We start from the raw sequence: 19,628 nt of genomic DNA on the forward strand, positions 1-19,628 counted from the left end.
AAAAAAAGTTCCCAAATGAGAATTGTTCCTGGGCCTGTTCAGACAGACTGTCACAGGCCTTGTCCTGTTCCTCAGAGCTTACATTCCTAAGAACCTGGAGAGAGCCCTGTGGGGCTCAGAATCAAGACAATCTGGGCCTCGTTGGCACCTGGTCAGTTTCCACATTGTAATTGAAAATGTTTTTCTCTTGGCTGTGGCTGCTAGAAAGCTTGGAGTCAAATCCCTCTATCATCAACAACCTTCCAGACCACAGTGGTCCCAGGGCTGATCTTTTCTTTCCTTCCTTCTCTCATTCAATTACCTGACAAATATTTGTCCTGAACTTCTTGTGTGCCTTTCTAGGTAGTGGGGAGTCAACAGTGAACAAAACAGACAAAATGCCTGCTTTCGTGGGCTTTACAGTCAAGAAGAGGGAGAGGGGTCATCAAACAACCTAACAAACCCGGTCCTGTGCTGGGGAAAACTAGTAAGTGGGAATGTGGGGCGGGGGTGGGGTGGTTTGCAATTGAAAATGAGGGGCTTGGTTGGGGGAGGGGAAGTCAGGAAAAGCCTCCCCGAGGCTTTAAAACAAGGGTGTCATTAAAGCGAGGGTCTGGAGGAGATGAGGAATGAAGACAGGAGGGCGGGAGGGGAGAATGTTCTGGGGAGACGGAAGGGCACCAGCAGGGGCCCTGAGTGGGGAGTGTGCCTGGGGTTTCAGAAACAGCCACAGGGCACAGCAGTGGGGCAGGCGGTCACAGGGGTGAGGGGCAGAGGACCCTAAGCGCTGTGAAGGACGTCCTGAGGCCTGGCTTTTCTGCTGGATGAGAGCGAGCACTGCAGCGTCTGGAGGGGAGGATTGAGATTTCTGACAGGCATTTTACCAGCGTCTCCCTGGCTTCTGTGTTGAGCAGGGACTGTGGGGGATGAGGCCAGGATGAGGCAACCAGAATGGAGGCTGCAGCAAAGGCCCAGGTAAGGGGTGAGGAGTGAGGGTGGCTGGGACCCAAGAGTTGCAGGAGAGGTGAAGGGGAGGGCAGGGTTCTGGATACACTGGAGGTAGAAACAAGAGGATTTGTTCAAAGATGTGGAGGGGAGGGCGTGAGAGACCACGAAGAGGCAGTTCCTGGGCTTTGGCCTGAGCAACTGAAGAATGGAGAAGTCATTTTCCAAGATGGGAAGACAGTGGCGGGAGCAGGTTGGCCGCAGAGGCACGACCGGGAGTTCTACTCTGGCCCACACTAAGCTTGAGTTGCTGAACAGAGATGTGGAGCGGGCAGGGGGATGCTTGGGGACAGGGCCACGAGGAAGCCTCAGTGGAGAGGTGCTGGTCACAGCCCTGAGGCCGCGAGATCCCCTGGCGCTCTAGATGGTAAAAGTGAGCCCAGGGGCCACCAACATGTAGAGGTGGGGGAGGTCCCGGGTGAGTGTGGGCCCCTAGAAGCCACGTGGAAGGCATGTGCAAAGATCAAAGCGGGGTCAGCTCGGGACAAACGCCGTCTCTGAGGACTGACAATCACCGCTGCCGTGGAGGCCATTGGTGACCCCGAGAACACAGTATGAGCTGTGTGGTGGGGCCCAAAACCTGACTGGAACAGGTTGAGGGGAGGACAAGAAGAGGGGATTTGGAGACCATGGCCCCTTTGAGCAGTTTTGCCAGTAAAAGGAGCAGAAAATAGGGCACTAGCTGGAGGGCCAAGAGAGGGTTTTTTTTTAAGACATAAAAGACCTTAGGGTACCTGAGCTAAGCATCTGACTTCCATTCAGGTCACGACTTCGCAGTTCATGAGTTCGAGCCCCGCGTCGGGCTCTGTGCTGACAGCTCAGAGCCTGGAGCCTGCTTTGGATTCTGTGTCTCCCTCTCTCTCTGCCCTTCCCCCACTCACGTTCTCTCTCTCTCTCTCTCTCTCTCTCTCTCTCTCTCTCAAAATAATAAATAAACATTTAAAATCTTTTCTTTAATGTTAATTTTTTTGAGAGAGAGAGAGAGACAGAGTGTGAGCAGGGAAGGGGCAGAGAGAGACACACACACAGAATCCGAAGCAGGCCCCAGGGTCTGAGCTGTCAGCACAGAGCCTGATGCAGGACTCAAACTCACGAACTGTGAGATCATGACCCGAGCTGAAGTTGGACGCTTAACCGACTGAGCCACCCAGGCGCCCCTGTGAGATTTTAAGTAATCCCTATACCCGGCGTGGGGCTCAAACTTACAACCCTGAGACTAAGAGTCCCACGCTCTACCGACTGAGCCAGCCAGGAGCTACCCTCATCCTTCTTTTAATGGCTTCATATTCTTCCATTCTATGATACACCGTATATATTTTTTATCCAGTCCTCCACTGACAGACAACCACCTGAGATCGGGTCTATTATTATTTCCACTTTCCAGAGAGGCAGCTGAGCCCTGAGAGGTCCATGGGCCCCACCGTGGGTGCTCAGCTAGCGTGCTGTGGCGTGAGAACTCCATGCCCTTAACCACTCACTAGACTCTCCTCCTCCTCCTGGATTAGCTTCCAACCCTATTTCTCCCTCACTCCAACACCTTTAGCAATTATGTCGCTATCCTTTTGTTCATCCAAATAACACATACTTACAAGCCCTGACCACGTGCCAGACACAGGGCTGGGCCCAGAGGATGTGGAGGGACCTGACAGAGAAGTCCTCTGCCAGCAAGGAGCTTACGGGCTAAGTCTTTGTGCGGTTTTGTAAGCCACCTCAAATCTTCCACGGAACAACGCAGAGAATTAATAAAGGAGCCTGGTCCCTGTTTTTCCTAATGAGGAAACCAAACGTGCCAACAAATCACTGTTGCAGTCCTGTGAGCTGAATACCTTAACAGCCTGGGAACCCAAAACACTGAACTCTGCAATGCTGGCCCCATCCCCCCAGCCTGGCTCTCCTCCAGTTTCCCATCTCAGTGAAAGGCCCACCGCCCAGCTAGTGCGAAAACCCTCCTGCTTTGGCTCTTCCCACTTCCGTCCCTAGGTCACCCACTCTGTCGCCGCCGCGACCACCGCCTGAAGGCATCTGGACTCTGCCCAACTGTTCTCTCCATGGCTACCAGCCTTACTCGGTTCTTCTCTTAGAGGAGCTACCCAGTAACTTCCTCCCCGGTCTTCTTGTTTCCACCGCAGCCCCTTCCCATCCACTGTCCTTCCAGCCAGTGTATCACTGTGTCATTTCCCTGTTCTAACCATCTAAGTCTTCCCTTTGCTGTCCTTGGGCTAATAATGTCCTGGTGGCACAGGCCGGTAGTTAGGATCATGGGCTCTGGAGCCTGAATCCCAGCTCTGCCACTTAATACCTGTGTGACCTTGAACGACCTACTTAACCTCTCTCTGCCTTAGAGGAGGCAAAATAATACGATAAATGAGAATGATAAATGATAATGAGATAAATCAGATAATAATAACCCCTACTTTATATAGCTGTTGTAAGGATTAAAAGTTAATGAATATTATAATGATAAGGCACTTGTGATCTGGACCCTGCTGAGCTCTCCAATCTCACTGGTTCTTATCTCCCTATAAACCAGCTAAAATACTTTTGATTCCCAGAGAGCATCAAATTCTCTCTCTCTCTTCCCTGCAATCCCTCTGAGCTGAAGCTGGACTTGGGGCCCAGTTCTTCCCCACTGGATCTCCAAAGCTGGGCACACAGTATGTTAAGTGAATGAATGAATGAAATAGGCATTGTATTTGGGTCCTGATGGATGAGTGGGAGTTTTCCAGGTAAAGAAGGGTTTGAAGCAGGACTGTAAAAGAACTTGCTCCATCCCAGTGCTTGGGGAACAGAAGGGAGGTGAGACTGGAAAGAAAGGCTGGGTTCAGTCCAGACCTTTCTGCGTGGGTAGAGAAGGGAAGGCTTTCGTGACAGTGTGGAGGTCACTTGCAGGAAAGACTGAGGCCGGGAACTGGGGTATGTGGCTAAGCTCCAGGGGAGTAAAGGAAGGGCCTGAACCAGAGCAGTAGCAGTGGGAATGGAATGAAGAGGGAGTTTTGAGAGATTGAGAAAAAGACTTAATATCATCTCCTGAATGCTTTTCCTGAATGCCTCTTAGAAATGATATTAGGGGATTGTGGGAATAAAGAGCTGAAGTGGCATTTCCCCGCTGTCTTCAAGTAGCTCAAATCTTAGGAGAGGCAGACAGACCTAAAAATAAAAATATGGATGCAGAGAAGGCCAAATTAAGTATCACAGCCTCATATCTCTACACGTGTAAAATCAGCAAATTGAAGCACCATACATTTCTGAGTGCCTGTCATCTACCCCAAGGCTTTTTTTAAGTTCTCAAATTTTTATTTGGTTTAAACACACTACAGTACATTTCCACAGTCCACCAACTTTGAGAGGCAGTGTGGAGGTTTAGATGGGCCCTCTTCAACCACTTAACAGCCCATGACCTTGGCCAAGCTACTGAACTGTCTCAGCCCAAGTTACCTATCACATGAAGGTGAGGGAGGATAGCACCCTTGGCAGCCAAGAGAACAAAAGGGGGCTGGAGGTGTGGGTGGTGGTTAAGATTCTGCAGTCTTGTGAGGTACTATAAAGCTTTTGGACTTTTTTTTTTTTCTTTTTTTTTTTTTTTATTAAGTAATCTCTATACCCAAGGTGGGGCTTGAACTCACGATCTAGAGTTCAATAGCCCAATGCTCCACCCACTGAGCCAGCCAGACGCCTCAAGGTTTTGGACTTTATTAATTAGTTCAGTGGGAAGCTACTGAGGTTGTTTTTTGGCCCCAATCTATTATCACTTTTCAGTTGAGATGTAATCTGCCTACAATTACATGCAAAGATCTTAACTGTTGAGTTCAATGAGTTTTGACAATTGTATACACCTGTGTAACCCACCCCTTAGAAGATACGGAACATTTCTATCACCCCAGAAAGGTCCTGCCTGCCCCTTTCCAGTTAATTCTCCTGCCTCCAGGGTACTGAAGGGCCTAAGCATATCGTGCTGCCTCTTGAGAGGACCCCTCTGGCTGCAGCGGCGGCTCAGAGCTAGGCCTGAGACCAGCAAGGAGAGAGTACTACACAGGCCAGGTGAGAGAAGGCTGAAGCGCAGCGAGGTTGCCTAGCAACCAGCAAACGCGGTCGGAGCTTTGGCTGCTCCTCCCAGGCTGAAGGGGAGGCCCCGCCCCACCTCGCGTCACGTCGGCGGGCGGGCGAAAGCTTCTTATTGGTCTGTTCTCCGGAAGCGACGGGATTCGGAATCTCGCCCAAAGTCGGCAGCGCGTGGCAGCGCGGTGCGTGGCGTTGGCGCGTGGCTCGGGCTGGGGGGGAGGGGGGGGGCGGTTTGGTAGGGTCGTGTGGCGGGCGCTCGTACCCCTCCCACTGGAGCGAGGGTCCCTCCCGCTGAGCCTCAGTTTCCTCTCTTTGCAGAGGCTGAGCGCGCCCCACACCGGTTACTTGGGGCCCTGCCGCGCCGCCCCATTGCCGGCCTGGGTTGACGGGAGCGGGGAGTCTCAGCAACTGGGACGGGACCGAGGGGGTTCGGGAGTGCCCACCGCCCCACACCCGGTGCTTGACTGACGCTCCCATTCCCAGGACCCCCGCGCGGGCCGGGATGTTCGTCCTGGTGGAGATGGTGGACACCGTGCGGATCCCCCCGTGGCAGTTTGAGAGGAAGCTCAACGACTCCATTGCCGAAGAGCTGAACAAAAAGTTGGCCAACAAGGTACTGGACCGACGGGGCCGTGGACGGGCCTTGGCACGGGAGGGCCCAGCACTGCCCACCTGCCCGCTGCAAGCCTCGACTTGGTCCTGACAAACCTTGGCCTTGGCCAGGTAGCTTAACGTGTCGGAACTCGGTTTCTACACCTGTACCTGGGATGGGGGCTAATCCACCTGCACATGGGATGTTAGAAGGGATCAAAAAGGGAACTGGGATCGAAAAGGGTCATTGTAACTGGGAGGTGCTGGACTCTACACTGCCAAATTACTTTGCAGTCTTGGGCAGGTCACTTACCTGCTCCGGGCCTCAGTTTCCGTTTGTAAAATGGAAATCATAGTGGCTGCGTAACCATGCGTTGTTTTGTGAAGATGGCCAGTGGTTTAGAGTTCACTGTCAGGAGGTTTATCCGTTCATTTCTGCGAAAAAGTATTTGTGCACCTTTTATGTGCCAGGCTTGCATGCCTTAGTGCTAGCGAGTACCGAGTGCGGGGCCTTCCCACTGCCTTCTCTGTAGTAACCCTCCCTCAGTTACTCTGTGTCATTATCACTCTTTCCTTCTTAGCACTTATCAGCACTATTTTCTTATTTGTTTACTTGGTTACCGTTTTTCTTTCCCTCCGCATGAGGGCAGGGACTTTTGCCTTTTTCCTCAGCGTCGCACATATTTTGCCGGAGCCTGGCACACAGTAGATGTTCTGTAATTGTCTGTTGATTGTATGAATGAAGCGGACAAGGTTCTGCTGTGTCGTGTGGTGGGAAAAGCAGATATGAATGAGAGGGTCCCACAGTTGAGTATGTGATGACAAGTTGCGGTAGACGCTGTGAAGGATAGGCACTCGCGGGCCTGTGGAATGAAGGAGAACTCTGCCTACGATGAGGGACAAAAGAGGCTTTGTTAGGGATGTGGTACTTGAGTTTGAGCTGAGATCTGATGCTGAGAAGAGGCACTAACTAGGGGAATTATTTTTGAGGGTGGGAGAGGGCTGGGCAGAGAGAAGAGCTGGGCAGGCAAAGGAAACGGTATGTGCAAAGACCCTGTGGCAGGAGGGACTATTTCACCCATCATGACATGGAGGAGCCTGGTGTGGCCTAGGCAGAGGGGGAGAGAGAGGAGAGGGCAGACTGGGAAGGTGGCAGGAGCCAAGGCACACGGAGCCTGAGGGACATCATGGTGGTACTGGTCTTCATGCCTAGAACAGCAGGAGGTGATAGGCTGAGGAGTCAGCAAGAGGAAGGTTGGCTGGCTTTAGACAGGAGACCAGTCCCTTCGATAGAGGCCGAGGTCATAGAAGGGAGGTGGACAGATCTGGGGAGCTGTTGGTGGAGAGAACTCATGATGTTCTTAGTGGATGGCTTGTGGTTACTTTGCGAGGTAGAAGGCAAGGGGGTCTGTGGAGGGACCAAGTGTGAGCATCATGGAGAGAAGAGGGGCGAAAAGCCCAAGAAGGGAAAGTAGTCCCTTTGGGATACAAGTCCTTCAGTGACCTGTTGAGACAAGTCTTCTGTATTTGAATCATTTGTTAAATTTTTTTTTTAAACGTTTTATTTATTTTTGAGACAGGGAGAGACAGAGCATGAACGGGGGAGGGTCAGAGAGAGGGAGACACAGAATCTGAAACAGGCTCCAGGCTCTGAGCGGTCAGCACAGAGCCCGACGCGGGGCTCGAACTCACAGACCGCGAGATCATGACCTGAGCCGAAGTCGGCCTCTTAACCGACTGAGCCACCCAGGCGCCGCTGTATTTGAGTCACTTGAGCAGAGGCTGCACAAAGAGGTCCACGGTCCAGCCAAGGCCACAGATCTTGTGCTGCCAAAGCCGGCCGGACTGTATACCTCATTGTGGTGAGGTCTGGCCAGGACTCTGAGCTCTCTGAGCTTCTTGGTAATCCTTGAACAGTCCTTCAGGGTCTCTAACTGGGAGGTGATGACGCTGGTGGCAGATAAGCTGACACCAAAGGGGTTCAGTGGTTTGAAGCACCATGGGGTGGGGATGGGGGCATGGGATGCTCTCTGCCCAGTCTCAGGGCCTTGGCCGTGCCTCAGTCCCTGTGGCCACTGGTGTATGTCTGATACTTTGTGAGCAGAATGGGGATTAACCAGGACTCTGACACTCACTCTGAGCTCTAGTATAGACCTGGAGACTTTGGGAAGTGTAGGTTTGACCAGGGTCCCCTCCCAGTGTTCCTCACTGGCAATAATAGTGATCTGTGGGTTGACTGTTATTATTTCCAGCATGTGAGCCAGGCACTGGCATAGGGGCTTCACATCCATATGTCTCCTTATTTAACGAGCCTGCAGCCTGGTAGGTTCATTTTTGCAGATGGGGGAAACTGAGGCTCGGAGAAGTGACCTTGGAGGTCACACAGTGGGTGGTGGAACTGTCACTGTGACCTTGATCTGCCTTGCCACCAAAGGCCCTGCTCTTTCCAGAGCTCCACATTCTTCTGAGGCTCCTTACCCATGGTTACCTCACACCGTGCCTCGACTCCTTGCTGGCTATAAAATGGGGATAATCCTACCTGCCCTGGGTGGGGAGGGTCTCAGGAGAGAATGCTGGGGAGCTGGGCCTCTGGGTCACTGTGTGTGTGTGTGTGTGTGTTTGTGTGTGTGTGTGTGTGTGTGTGTGGATGCACACAGGTTGTGTACAACGTGGGGCTCTGCATCTGCCTGTTTGACATCACTAAGCTGGAGGACGCCTACGTGTTCCCAGGAGACGGCGCGTCACACACCAAAGGTGGGTGCCCTTTCCTCGGTGTTGGGTTTCTTGGGGTTTGGGGTTTGGCTGTGGGAGTCCTGGTCTAGGGATTGGGAGACCTGAGGCCTAGTCCTGACTCTGCCAGGAATTGACTGAGTGACAGTGGGCAGAACCCTCCCCTGTCTGGGCCTTGGTTTCCTCATCTATGAGAAACGGTGCACAGGCGATTCTTGAGGCCTCTCTGGCTCTGAGATTGTGGCTGTGTGGCTGTGCCCCCTTTGGTCTTGTTTATTACTGAGCTCCGCTCTGCCTGGCCCTCTAGCTGCTCAGTCTGGTGGAGGGTGGCCAGACAGAGATGAGGACACTTGGAGTAGTCATCGCTGGGTTAAAAGTGTGGAGAGCAGAGGTGCCTGACTGGCTCGGTCAGTAGACTGTGCAGCTCTTGATCTCGGGGTTGTGAGTTCGAGACCCATGTTGGGCTTAAAGATGACTTAAAAATAAACTCTTCAGGGGCGCCTGGGTGGCGCAGTCGGTTAGGCGTCCGACTTCAGCCAGGTCACGATCTCGCGGTCCGTGAGTTCGAGCCCCGCGTCAGGCTCTGGGCCGATGGCTCGGAGCCTGGAGCCTGTTTCCGATTCTGTGTCTCCCTCTCTCTCTGCCCCTCCCCCGCTCATGCTCTGTCTCTCTCTGTCCCAAAAATAAATTAAAAATGTTGAAAAAAAAAAAAAAAATTTAAAAAAATAAACTCTTCAGAGGCACCTGAGTGGCTTAATCAGTTAAACATCCGGCCTCGACTCAGGTCATGATCTCACAGTCTGTGAGTTCAAGCCCCACATCGGGTGAGCTAGAGCCCCGCTCAGGGCTCCACACTCTCTCTCCTTCCCTCTCTCTCCCTCTCTCTCCCTCTCTCTCCCTCTCTCTCTGCACTTTGTGGGATTCCCTCCCTTTCCCTCTCTCCCTGCCCCTTGCTCGCTCTCGCTCTCTGTCTCTCAAAAGTAAATAAATAGGGCCGCCTGTGTGGCTCAGTTGGTGAAGCGTCTGACTTTGGTTGAGGTCATGGTCTCAGAGTTTGTGAGTTTGAGCCCCTCATCGGGCTCTGTGCTGATAGCTCGGAGCCTGGATCCTGCTTCGGATTCTGTGTCTCCCTCTCTCTGGGCCCCTCCCCCACTCCTGCTCAGTCTTTCAAAAATAAACATTAAAAAAAAAAATAAAGCAAAAATAAATAAAATTTTAAGAGTTTTTTTAAAAAAAAAAGTGTGGAGGGATGCCTGGGTGGCTCAGTCAGTTAAGCATCCGACTTCAGCTCGGGTCATGATCTCGCAGTCTGAGTTCGAGCCCTGCATCGGGCTCTGTGCTGACAGCTCAGAGCCTGGAGCCTGCTTCAGATTCTGTGTCTCCCTCTCTCTCTGCCCCTCCCCTGCTCATGCTCTGTCTCTCTGTCTCAAAAATAAATAAAAACATTAAAAAAAAAATTAAAAAAAAAAGGTGTGGAGAGCAGAGGGGAGTGCATCTGTTTCCTGGGGAGGAGGCTTGTTGAGGGTGGGGGACTTTTGACGGGCACTATGGACATAATGGTTAAGCGTGGCCTCTGCATTTGAATTCCGTCTCTGCCACTTATTTGCTGTGTCTCCTGTGCAGAATATATAACTTCTGTGCCTCTGCTTCCTTGCCAATAGAATGCAGTTAACAGTAGATTTTATATTACAGTACTGATGTGATGATTCTACTGACTTAATATGTGCAAAGATCGTAGGACAGGACCTTGGTTCTTCTGGACTGGCTTGGCCAGTAGGGTGTAGGGTGGCCTCATGTGACTGGCGGCTGGCAGGCTAGTTGGTGGGGAGGGATGGCTCATCTCTGCTGCCTGTGGTCTCATTTTTGCTTAGGGGACACTGGGCACCATAGGGCAGCTGGAGCCCCCATGCACCAGCCACTTTTCAGTGTCTGCTTCTATCCCATTGGCCAGAGCAGGTCACATGGCCGAGGCTGGCGTCAGGGGATGGAAAAATAGCAGCCACCTCTTGCTGGGAGGAGCCAGAGTCACATGGCAAAGGGGCACGCACCCTAGGAAGGGAGGGTTGGTTATCAGACCTGGAGGTGTACAGGGAGGGTCACCTTGGCTACAGCTCTCAGAGAGGGAGTGGGGCATTCTTCACTCTCCTCCCTGGACCCCACCAAATCAGAAGCAGAGGGCAAGGGGGCCGCTGAGGTGGTTCGGGGCTAATCAGTGTCTGCGTGCGGCTCAGACCTGCTGAATCACAGTCTCTGGGGGAGAGCCTGCAGGCTGTTTTAGCAAGTAGCCAGGTGATTCTCCCACCAGGCCCTGTGTGAGGAGCCCTGCCCTAGCCCATCCTGGTCAGCCTCTGGGCACAGAGGTGTCGAGCATTCTAGAATGTGCCATGAGGCTGCCTGATGCTGTCTGGGATCCAGAGACTTCATTAGTTCACAGAGATGTTAACTGCTCTGTGGGCAGCCCTAAGAAACGGGCTGCGTTTGTAACGACTAGAAGCATTTAGCAGAAAAATAAGACGGTGATATAAAACAAAACCAAGGGCCTCTGTTTAAAAAGAAGGATGCCCTTAAGCTGAGCCCAGTTTCTGCCTTTAGCTGGTGGTCCAGGTGGTAAGAGCCACCAGAACTTGAAGGAAAACTGGGAGAAAGAAAGTTAAAATTGAGGAAATTCTGTTCTTTCATTTTGTTGTTTCTGCCACTTAGTGTAAGATTTCCACTTTGGGTTTTCATCATCCCCCACCCCCAGTTCACCCTGGACCCCCTGGTTCTTTGGGAATGAGGTGTGAGGATTAGGGCACTGGGCTAGGCATGTCACATGGACTTGGATTTGAATTCTGGCTCTGACCCCTCTCTCCCCTGCATTCCTTGGGCACGTATCTCTCCACCTCTCTTGGCTTGGGCTTCCTCATTTGTAAATGGATTAACACTCGCAGCTATAAAGCTTCTTGCGGTCCGCCAGGCATCATGCAGGGTGGCATTTTATGGTGGGGATTGGTTGCCATGCTTTAAGGCTGATTCTCGACTTGCCCCATTTCTGTTCCCCCCCCCCCCCACTACCTCCCCCTGGGCTGTGGCCAGGTGTGCTGAAGGAGGCCTCAGCCTTTGCTTTGAGGACTCTTTTTTTTTTTTTTTTTTTTTATTAATCCTGAGAGAGAAAGAGGGAGAGGATCCCAGGCGGGCTCCTCGCTGTCCGTGCAGAGCCGGACTCAGGGATCGAACCCACAGACCATGAGATCATGACCTGAGCTGAAATCAAGAGTTGGACGCATAACCGGCTGAGCCACCCTGGAGCCTCTGGAGGACTCTTCTTTTGCTCACTGCCTTCTGCTTCTTCCTCCCCCCTCCTCTTCCCCCTCCTCCTCCTCATCTCCCTCCTCATCTCCCTCCTCCTTCTCCCCAGGCCAGATTGCTTTCCCTCTCGACAGTAAGTGTGTACAAGATGTCAGCCTTTGGGATTTGTGACACTGGCCCCAGTTGTCTAGCCTCATCTCTTGTCACTTAGGGTACGTTTACCTGGCCCCAGTCCCATGTTCTCTATGTCCCACAAGCCGACTGGACCCGGCCTCCCTGGGGAAGCCTCTCTCGACTTGCCCCACCACCCTGTCCCGCTGGGAGCTCCAGAGCAGCCTGACTTCATGCCACCATTTGCTTTGTTCTGTTTTCTTTTCTTTTTCTTTTTTTTAAAGTCGTGATAAAATACATATAACATAAAATTGACCATTTGAACTATTTTTAGTGCACGGTTCAGTGGCACTGAATACATTCACGTTGTTGTGCGACCATCACCAAACTTCTTCATCTTCCCAGGCTGAAACTCTGTCCCTATTAAGGATTCACTCCCCATTCCCCACTCCTCCAGGCCCCGGAAACCACCGCTGTACTTTGTCTCTATGAATTTGAGTATTCCAGGTACCCATATAAGTGGAGTCACACAGTGTCTGCCCTTTGCAGAAACTCACGTGCACCCCAAGGGAGCCCCGCTTCTCCTGGGACAGAGAGAAGCCCAAATCTGCACCTGACAACAGGTCTTCCTCTCAATGATCCCGCAGACCCACTCTTTCTGACTTTCCAGGCCTCTCGCCTGCCCACTGAACACCCCTGGAACTTCAGGTGGGGCTCTTGGGAGGCGGCTCGAAAGAGCACTGTCCCTCCGGCTGGTCTGTGGCCTCCTTTTTAATTGAGATCTAATTCACATATCGTAAAATTCACCCTTTGAAAGCTTAGGATATTCACACACCGTGCAACCATCACCACTATACAATTTCAGAACATTTTCATCCCCTCAAAAAGAAACCCATACCCATCAGCAGTCACTCCTCATTCTCCCCCTTCCCCCAGCCCCTGGCAGCCGCTGATGTACTGTCTCTGGATTTGCCTATTCTGGACATTTCACATAAATGGAATCACACAGTATGTGGTCTTTTGTGACTGGCGCATTTCATGTAGCGTAATGTCCTCAGGGTTCGTCCATGTTATGGCAGGTATCAATACTCCATTGCTTTTTAATACTGAGAAGTATTCCATTATATGGATAGGCTACATTTTGTGTATCCATTCATCTGCTGATGGACACTTGGGTTGGCCACCATATGCTTTTGGGTGTAGTTGTTCCAGACTGGAGCGCCCTGGGCACAAGACCACATGCAGTTCTGCCCCCATAAGCCCAGTGCCCAAACAGGCCCTGGCACAGACTTGGTAGAGGCTCTGTGGGGATTTGTTAAACTGAACTGAATGTTGGGTCAGATGGGGGACAGGGTTTTTCCATCCTGTGGCTAGGTGACCCTTGGCTGCCCTCAGCTGCTCTCCGCAAGGTCAGCAGGAGGCTCTCATCACAAGGAGGGGAGGGGATACCGGCTGCCCCCTCTTCTTTTCCCATGCTTCCTGCCCGGTGGGGCCACGGAGAAGCAGCCTGGCAGTGAGCTGGGGGCCCAGTAGGCCCTGCTGTCCTCAGTGCAGTGTTGGGAGACCAGGCAGCTGAGGCACCCTGCTAGTGGCAGAAGCGTGTGTCTGGGGATGAAATCTGTCCGAGGAAGGCAGATTCCACCCTGTGGCCCTGTCTGGTGGTCCAGGAGGACTTGGAGTCTTCTGTGGCACAACAGGGCAGAACGGCTGTGTGGCTATGAGTAGGTTACCCAGCCCCTCTGAGCTGCTTCTCCATCCTGACAGTGGGGAAGCATGACGCTGATATGGATGCGTTGTGCTGGGCGTGACCAGCAGGAAGTAGCCTCATGGTTATTCTCTAGCTCCGGCGGTGTGTTTAGGCCAGTGGTGGTCACCCCCTTTGGGGCTTTGAGGGGCAGGAGTGATGAGGTAATAGTGGGCACAGACCCTACCTGATGTTTTCCTGGGGGGTCTGGTGAGTGGGGAGCACTAGGGCAGGGCCTGAGAACCCACAGAGGGCATTTCTGTTGGGTTATTGCCTCTGCCTCCCCCCCACTCCCCCTCAGTTTCAGGGCATTTTTAACATCATGTTCCAGGTCAGAGCTATGCCTGGGGCAGACTTTCCAATCAGAGGGAGATGGGGAACTTGTTTCCAAACCTGGCTTCCTTTGCCAATTACTTCCGCCCTTTTTAGAATTTAAGGGAGAGAGTCTAGAGGAAGGGTGGGATTGATTCTGGAGTTACCCGTGGCCCAGAATCCGGGCTTGTCTAATGGGTTTGGGGGCCAGCCCTCACTTCCAGGGCCGCCGCGGTAGGCCTGTTATGGGGGCCACACTGTGGCCTTGCAGGGGGCTGGGTCTGGGTCCAGGGGCACTGGGTGTGGACTGCCCAGCAGACTCCTGGGTGGCCAGAGGGCCTCCGGGTCAGCAGGCTGGCCAATGGGGTCAACACTGGAAAGCCTGGGCCGCCCCAGAGCAGCCGTCCCTCACATGTTTGCTCGTCACCGACATCCTTATCCTTTTTTCATTTCCAGTCCATTTTCGCTATGTGGTGTTCCATCCATTCCTGGATGAGATTCTGATCGGCAAGATCAAAGGCTGCAGCCCGGAGGGAGTTCACGGTAATGGTGGCCCCGACTCGTCACACGAGGCCTGGGAGCGCATTGGGGCAAGTGGCCAGGCCAGCAGGCCTCCCTTCAGCTTCTGTCTGGGCCACACAGTCAGGGGAGGGGTCAGGAAAGCTCATGGGTGAGGGGAACACACAGCCCCATCGTGCTCATGTAACCATGAAGACCTTGGCCAGCTGTGGGCCTTCCCTGTGAGGCCCTAACTCAGCACCTCGGGCTGGGCACTGGAGCTGGCAGAGGGGACTTGGGGTCCCAGGCGCCTCCTGGTCCCCGTTGTGTGTGGTGTCCGCCATGGGTTTTGGTGGCCGCTCAGGCCGTGTAAGTGGCATCAGCAGAGGTGTGGGGCTTTGGGGTGGGGGAGGCACTCAGATTTCCATGCCAACAACTGCCTCTGTCCCATGCTGTCACTTTCTTCGTTTCTTCCAGTCTCTCTAGGGTTCTTCGATGACATTCTCATCCCCCCAGAGTCGCTGCAGCAGCCAGCCAAGTTGTATCCTCCCAAGGTTAAAGCGGGTCACAGGGGGGCTCAGGTGTTTCCAGAGGACAGTCCCGCTCCTTGGGGTGGCCCTGGCTCCTGTGATCTGATACTGCTGACCTCCCTGCCCCCCCCCGCCCCCCCCCCCCCCCCCCCCCAGCCTGCACATGTGCTCTGGAAGCACTGGCCTGCCTGTGCTTCCCGTGGTCATGGTGTCCACACGCCTGTGCTTCCGTCTGGGCTGTCGGGCCTGGTTGGGTAGGTTGTGCTCTGTAGGTGGCATGCTATTCACTTCCGGTTCACTTTGCTTCGGGTGTCGTCTCCGGGATCATGTCAAAGCTTCCCTCCCTGGAAAGGTCTGCCCTGCTTGGCTCACCTCCCCTGGTATGCAGACAATACCACTGGCTGACATTTGAGGGCTCAACTGCCTGGGCCTGCGACGGGTTGTTTGCCTCTGCTGGGTTCCCCCAGTGCCCTGCCCCAGCCCTTCCCCTGCTGCGCTGAGGTGGTGTTTCTGCGGGTCCTCGTCGAGACTGCTCACCGGAAGGGACCCCGTCTTGTCGGGACTCTGTCCACAGTGCCTAGCGGGGGGACCTGACACAGAGGGGTTAAGGCAGGACCCTTTGCAGCATCGCCACTAGAGGGCGCTGTGGCCCCTCGGTGTGCACTGAGGGAGGGGTTGGGCTTTGTAGGGAGTTGGGGGTGCTGCCCTCACCGGATGGTCATCAGATCCGCTCTGCCTGGGCCTCTGTGGGCCAGGGGCAGGGTCCGTGTGTGACTCCAGAGCTTGTCGGAAAACCTGGCCCTGCCCGGTTGGGCCCCTTGCCGGCCACGGGCCCTCAGGCATGCGACCTTCCATCTGCCACGTCTGTCCTCCTGAAAACCGGGAAAGTCCTTGTGCTGTGTGTTGGTCATGGTCGCGGGGCATGGTTGGGAAGGGGTGTGTAGTCGCACTGCGCAGAGGGCATAGGACAGCTCCAGCCAGCACTCCAGGACCAAGTGTGCAGGTCCTGGGGAAAGCACTTTATTACCTCCACCACAGCCCTGTGAGGGCAGGCCTTGCTCAATTCCTGTTTTACAGATGGGGACCTGAGGCACAGAGCTTGGGCCTGGCCCCGGTCACAGCTGGCGGAGCCGAGGTCTGAACTTGGCAGTTGGACCGAGAGAACACCCAGGCAGGGAGAGGACCCCAGGCAGCAAGAGGCCCTCGTCCTTCCTGCCTCAAGAGACAGGGGACCCGCTCTGCCCTTGAGCCTCCTTCCTGCCCTGAGGATGTATGTTCCCAGCCAGGGCCCTGGTACCCCAGCGTGCCTGCTCTTCACTGTGGGGCCCGGGGCGGGCCCAACCTTGCCTTCTGCACGTGGTGTGGGCTTGCTTTTCCTGGACTTCCCAGCCACGGTGATCTCCTTCTGGGATTGGATCTTCCTGGGGGTGGGTATTGTGGGAGGAACCCCCACCCCCACCCTCAGGCTCTCCCATGCCTGGTTGTTGCCTTGACCCTGCACCCCGCCCAGCGACGAGGCAGAGCAGGTGTGGGTGTGGGAGTACGAGACGGAGGAAGGAGCGCACGACTTGTACATGGACACCGGCGAGGAGATCCGCTTCCGGGTGGTGGACGAGAGCTTTGTGGACACGTCCCCCACGGGGCCCGGCTCGGCAGAGGCCACCTCTTCCAGTGAGGAGCTGCCAAAGAAGGAGGCTCCGTACACGCTTGTGGTGAGATGTCTTGACGCCGCTGCCAGAACGGCGGGGATGGTGTGGGGACAACCCAGGCGGTGGGGTGGCGGGGGAGCCGCTTCTGAGGGCGTTCGCCCCGGGTTCACCGCCTCGAACCCTTCTCCCCGCAGATCAGGGTGCGGGTCCCTGTTTGGTTCTTAGGCGGTCGCTTCTCCCTGGGGAGCCTGTTTCGCAGGTCACAGGCCAGGGCATAACACTCATGAGGTGACGAAGCTGCCGCGGCTATCTGGGAGGGTGGGGGGGTCAGGCTCCTGACCGCAGGAGGGACAGGGCCCAAGTTGGGTGACAAGGCTGCCCAGCAAGACGAGGCCAAGGGAAAGAGACACCAGGGAAGGGGTTTGGGAGCGAACCAAAGGTGGGGCGTCAGGGACGGGTGACCCTCAGTCAGGGCTGTGCCTGTACCAGACCCTGTACGGACGTGAGGTGGCAGGGGAGCTGCGACCAGCCAGATCTGATTTGGGTTGTCGTCTTCCCTCATGGGGTGAGACCGTGATGCAGGACAAAGTGGGACACGTTTCGGGGGCCTGCTAGGGGGCTTTTCTGGTCTAACGTATGCTGCAGGTTGTTCGCTCGGGGGTAGCCGTTCTCTGTCAAGGCCATCCCCTCTGCGTGTATTTGGAGGCTGGGACTTTCTGGCAGGACTCAGCGCGTGTCCGGGACTGGCCTGCCAGTGCCCGTGTTTGGGCAGGCCTGGCGCAAGGAAGGGTACCTGACTGAGCCGAGGCCCTGGGGCAGGAAGGGCGCGCATGGGCTGTGTTCCTGTACGGCAGCTGGGGGCGCTGGTGTGGCTCCTGGGTTTCCCCATCCCCCGGCCAGTGTGCGCGTGTGTCACCACCGTTCCCTCTGCCGGTGCCAGGCACCCGGAAGGAAGGGCCACTTTGCCTCCTGTGTTGGTTCAAGCCCTTGAGGCGGACATGTGCCTGTTCTCTGTCTACCCCTGGCAGGGATCCATTAGCGAGCCAGGCCTGGGCCTCCTCTCCTGGTGGACCAGCAGCTAGCCCTGGGGCTGGACGACAGACCCCCACCCCCACCCCACAGTCCGGAGAAGGAGGTGCCGCTGGCCATGGAAACAACAGCAGCTTCTGCAGGTGCCAAGGAGCAGAGTGTGTGCCCCACCGGACTGTCCCCTCCCTCGCCATCCTGGCCCTGTTCCTGGAACTACCCTGAAGTCACTGTTCCTGTGGACTTCTGCCTCTTGGTGACAGCAAAGACATTTAATAAATAAGGGCAGCATCAGTCAGGGAGGAGCCGCCCTTGTGTCCGTGATCTAAGGTCACCGCGTTGCCACAGCTGGGACAGCATGTCCTTCCTCTCCCCGGATGGCTGCTGGAGAAGAACTCCCCCTGATGGCAGGACGTGGTGGTGAGAGATCATTGGCCTCATGGGCTCTGGGCCGGCCTAGCCCCGTGGCTCCTAAGGTCACCAAGAGAGGCTGGCCTGGGGCAGCTGCCAGCTGTTGGTCGGAGTCTTGACCTTTCAGGGATGACCATCTTCTTTCCCACCAGCATTTGGAAGGTGGGGGCCTGGGGTTAGCTGGCCCAAGGTCAGGGCTGGTCACCAGCCATGTCGTCCCTCCCACCAGAGGTACAGCTGTCACTTCCAGACCCTGGCCACGCCAGGAACACCCTGTGGGTCAGCTGGTGATGCCAGATCCTGGACGAGGGCGGACACCACACCACTTACTCAGCCAAATGGCTTTGGCAGGTCCCCCCTGCCCCGTCACTCCCTCGTACACAAACCGCACGCGTGTTTGACGGCACCCAGTGGGTGCCGTGTTTCTGTCGGGCAAGTCTCGTGCTGAGGAAGGGACCTCCGCGGGGCCTGCCTCCTGCTCTGGTCTTTCAGCTCACACAGGCACCGAGCGTGGAGGCGGAGGTACTGCTGGTGGACGTCACCCCAGGGACAGCAGCAGCCGCGGAACGGTGCCCACCGCCACCTGGGGCTGAGGGGCAGGGAGGGGACAGAGCACGTAGTGGACCAGCTGTGTGGCCTCTAAGAAGGGGGGCTGTGCCCCGCCTCAGGGTGTCTGCAGGGCTGACTCTACGCCCAGGGGAAGCGGAGGCTCCTGGCACACGGGGAGGTGGGGGAGGCCGTGCTGTGGGCGGAAGTGGATTAGGGCAGGGAGGCGGGGCTGAGAAGCAGCGCGAGTTCCCGCCCCGTGTGTCCTCCACCACAGTGGCAGGTGTGCCATGGCGTGGCTAGTGGGAGCCTCTGCTGACTGGCCACGAAGACCCAGCCCGAGCCCTGGAGTTGGGGACGATCCGGACACCACCACTCACATACCGGAACAGTCACCGAGTCTGTATTATTTTCCTCATGAGAGCGAAAGTTTCTTTAAAATCTTTCAGCCACCAGTGAAATGATGAGGCAGGAGAAATACTTTAGATGGGAGTCTTGTCTTCAAAAATAAATACAGTTGCATGGAGTTGTTCAAGATCTGAATCAGACTAAAAACAGGAAGGCAGGGGGCTGGAACATTCTTTTAAGAGCCCTCCCCCCGCTCACCCACCCACCTGTGTGTCCCTCGGCCGGCTGAGGGAAGGGACGGCAGGAGGCCTGACCACACCATCTTGGAGCAGGAAGCCAAGGCCGGATGGGGGCAGATCCAGTTCTGATGATGCACCGACTGCACCGGGGACCCCGGAGCGGGGTCCAAGAGGAGGCAGACAGGTGGCATGGCTGGACCTTACTGCTGCTGCAGCTCCTTCATCCTGTTCAGGGCGCTGCCGGCGCGGAACCACTCGATCTGGGTCTCGTTGAAGGTGTGGTTCAGGAGGATGGTCTCCTGAGTCCCGTTGGGATGCTTGATGATGCACTTCAGGGGCTGTAAGAGGAGGGGGAGTGGCTCTTAGGAACATGACCCTCGATTCTGCCAGAGGGTCAGAAAGGTAGGGTGCCCCCAGAGTGGACCGGCAGGCAAACCGAGGTCTAGGCCAGGTCTGAGCTGGGGCGGCCGTGGTCAGACCCGATGGTAGAACTCGCGGGGCCTAGCGAGCCCCGCCAAGCACAGGCTGTTGGCCTCTGACTGCCAAGCCTGAGCTAATGAGT

The 19,628-nt window shown here is 55.3% G+C and overlaps 2 protein-coding genes across 3 annotated transcripts in view; one reads left to right on the forward strand and one right to left on the reverse strand.

Moving 5' to 3' along the window:
* The first annotated feature begins 5,155 nt into the window (after window positions 1–5,155).
* POLR3H (RNA polymerase III subunit H) lies at window positions 5,156–19,005 on the forward strand. Its single transcript, XM_058741195.1, has 7 exons — window positions 5,156–5,225; window positions 5,527–5,656; window positions 8,292–8,388; window positions 14,276–14,362; window positions 14,795–14,858; window positions 16,358–16,559; window positions 17,525–19,005. Exons 2-7 carry the CDS (start codon window positions 5,546–5,548, stop codon window positions 17,576–17,578), a joined length of 615 nt encoding a protein of 204 aa, XP_058597178.1. The 5' UTR covers window positions 5,156–5,225; window positions 5,527–5,545; the 3' UTR covers window positions 17,579–19,005.
* Window positions 18,959–19,628, reverse strand: part of ACO2 (aconitase 2) — a 57,651-nt gene continuing 56,981 nt past the window's right edge. For both annotated transcript variants that reach the window (XM_058741185.1, XM_058741184.1), the window contains one exon: window positions 18,959–19,404. In XM_058741185.1, the coding sequence (XP_058597168.1) occupies window positions 19,267–19,404 (138 nt within the window). In that variant the 3' untranslated portion in view covers window positions 18,959–19,266. The remainder of the gene's footprint in view (window positions 19,405–19,628) is intronic.

This window comes from Neofelis nebulosa, chromosome 8 (assembly GCF_028018385.1).
Source record: "Neofelis nebulosa isolate mNeoNeb1 chromosome 8, mNeoNeb1.pri, whole genome shotgun sequence".
NCBI classification, from domain to species: Eukaryota; Metazoa; Chordata; class Mammalia; order Carnivora; family Felidae; genus Neofelis; species Neofelis nebulosa.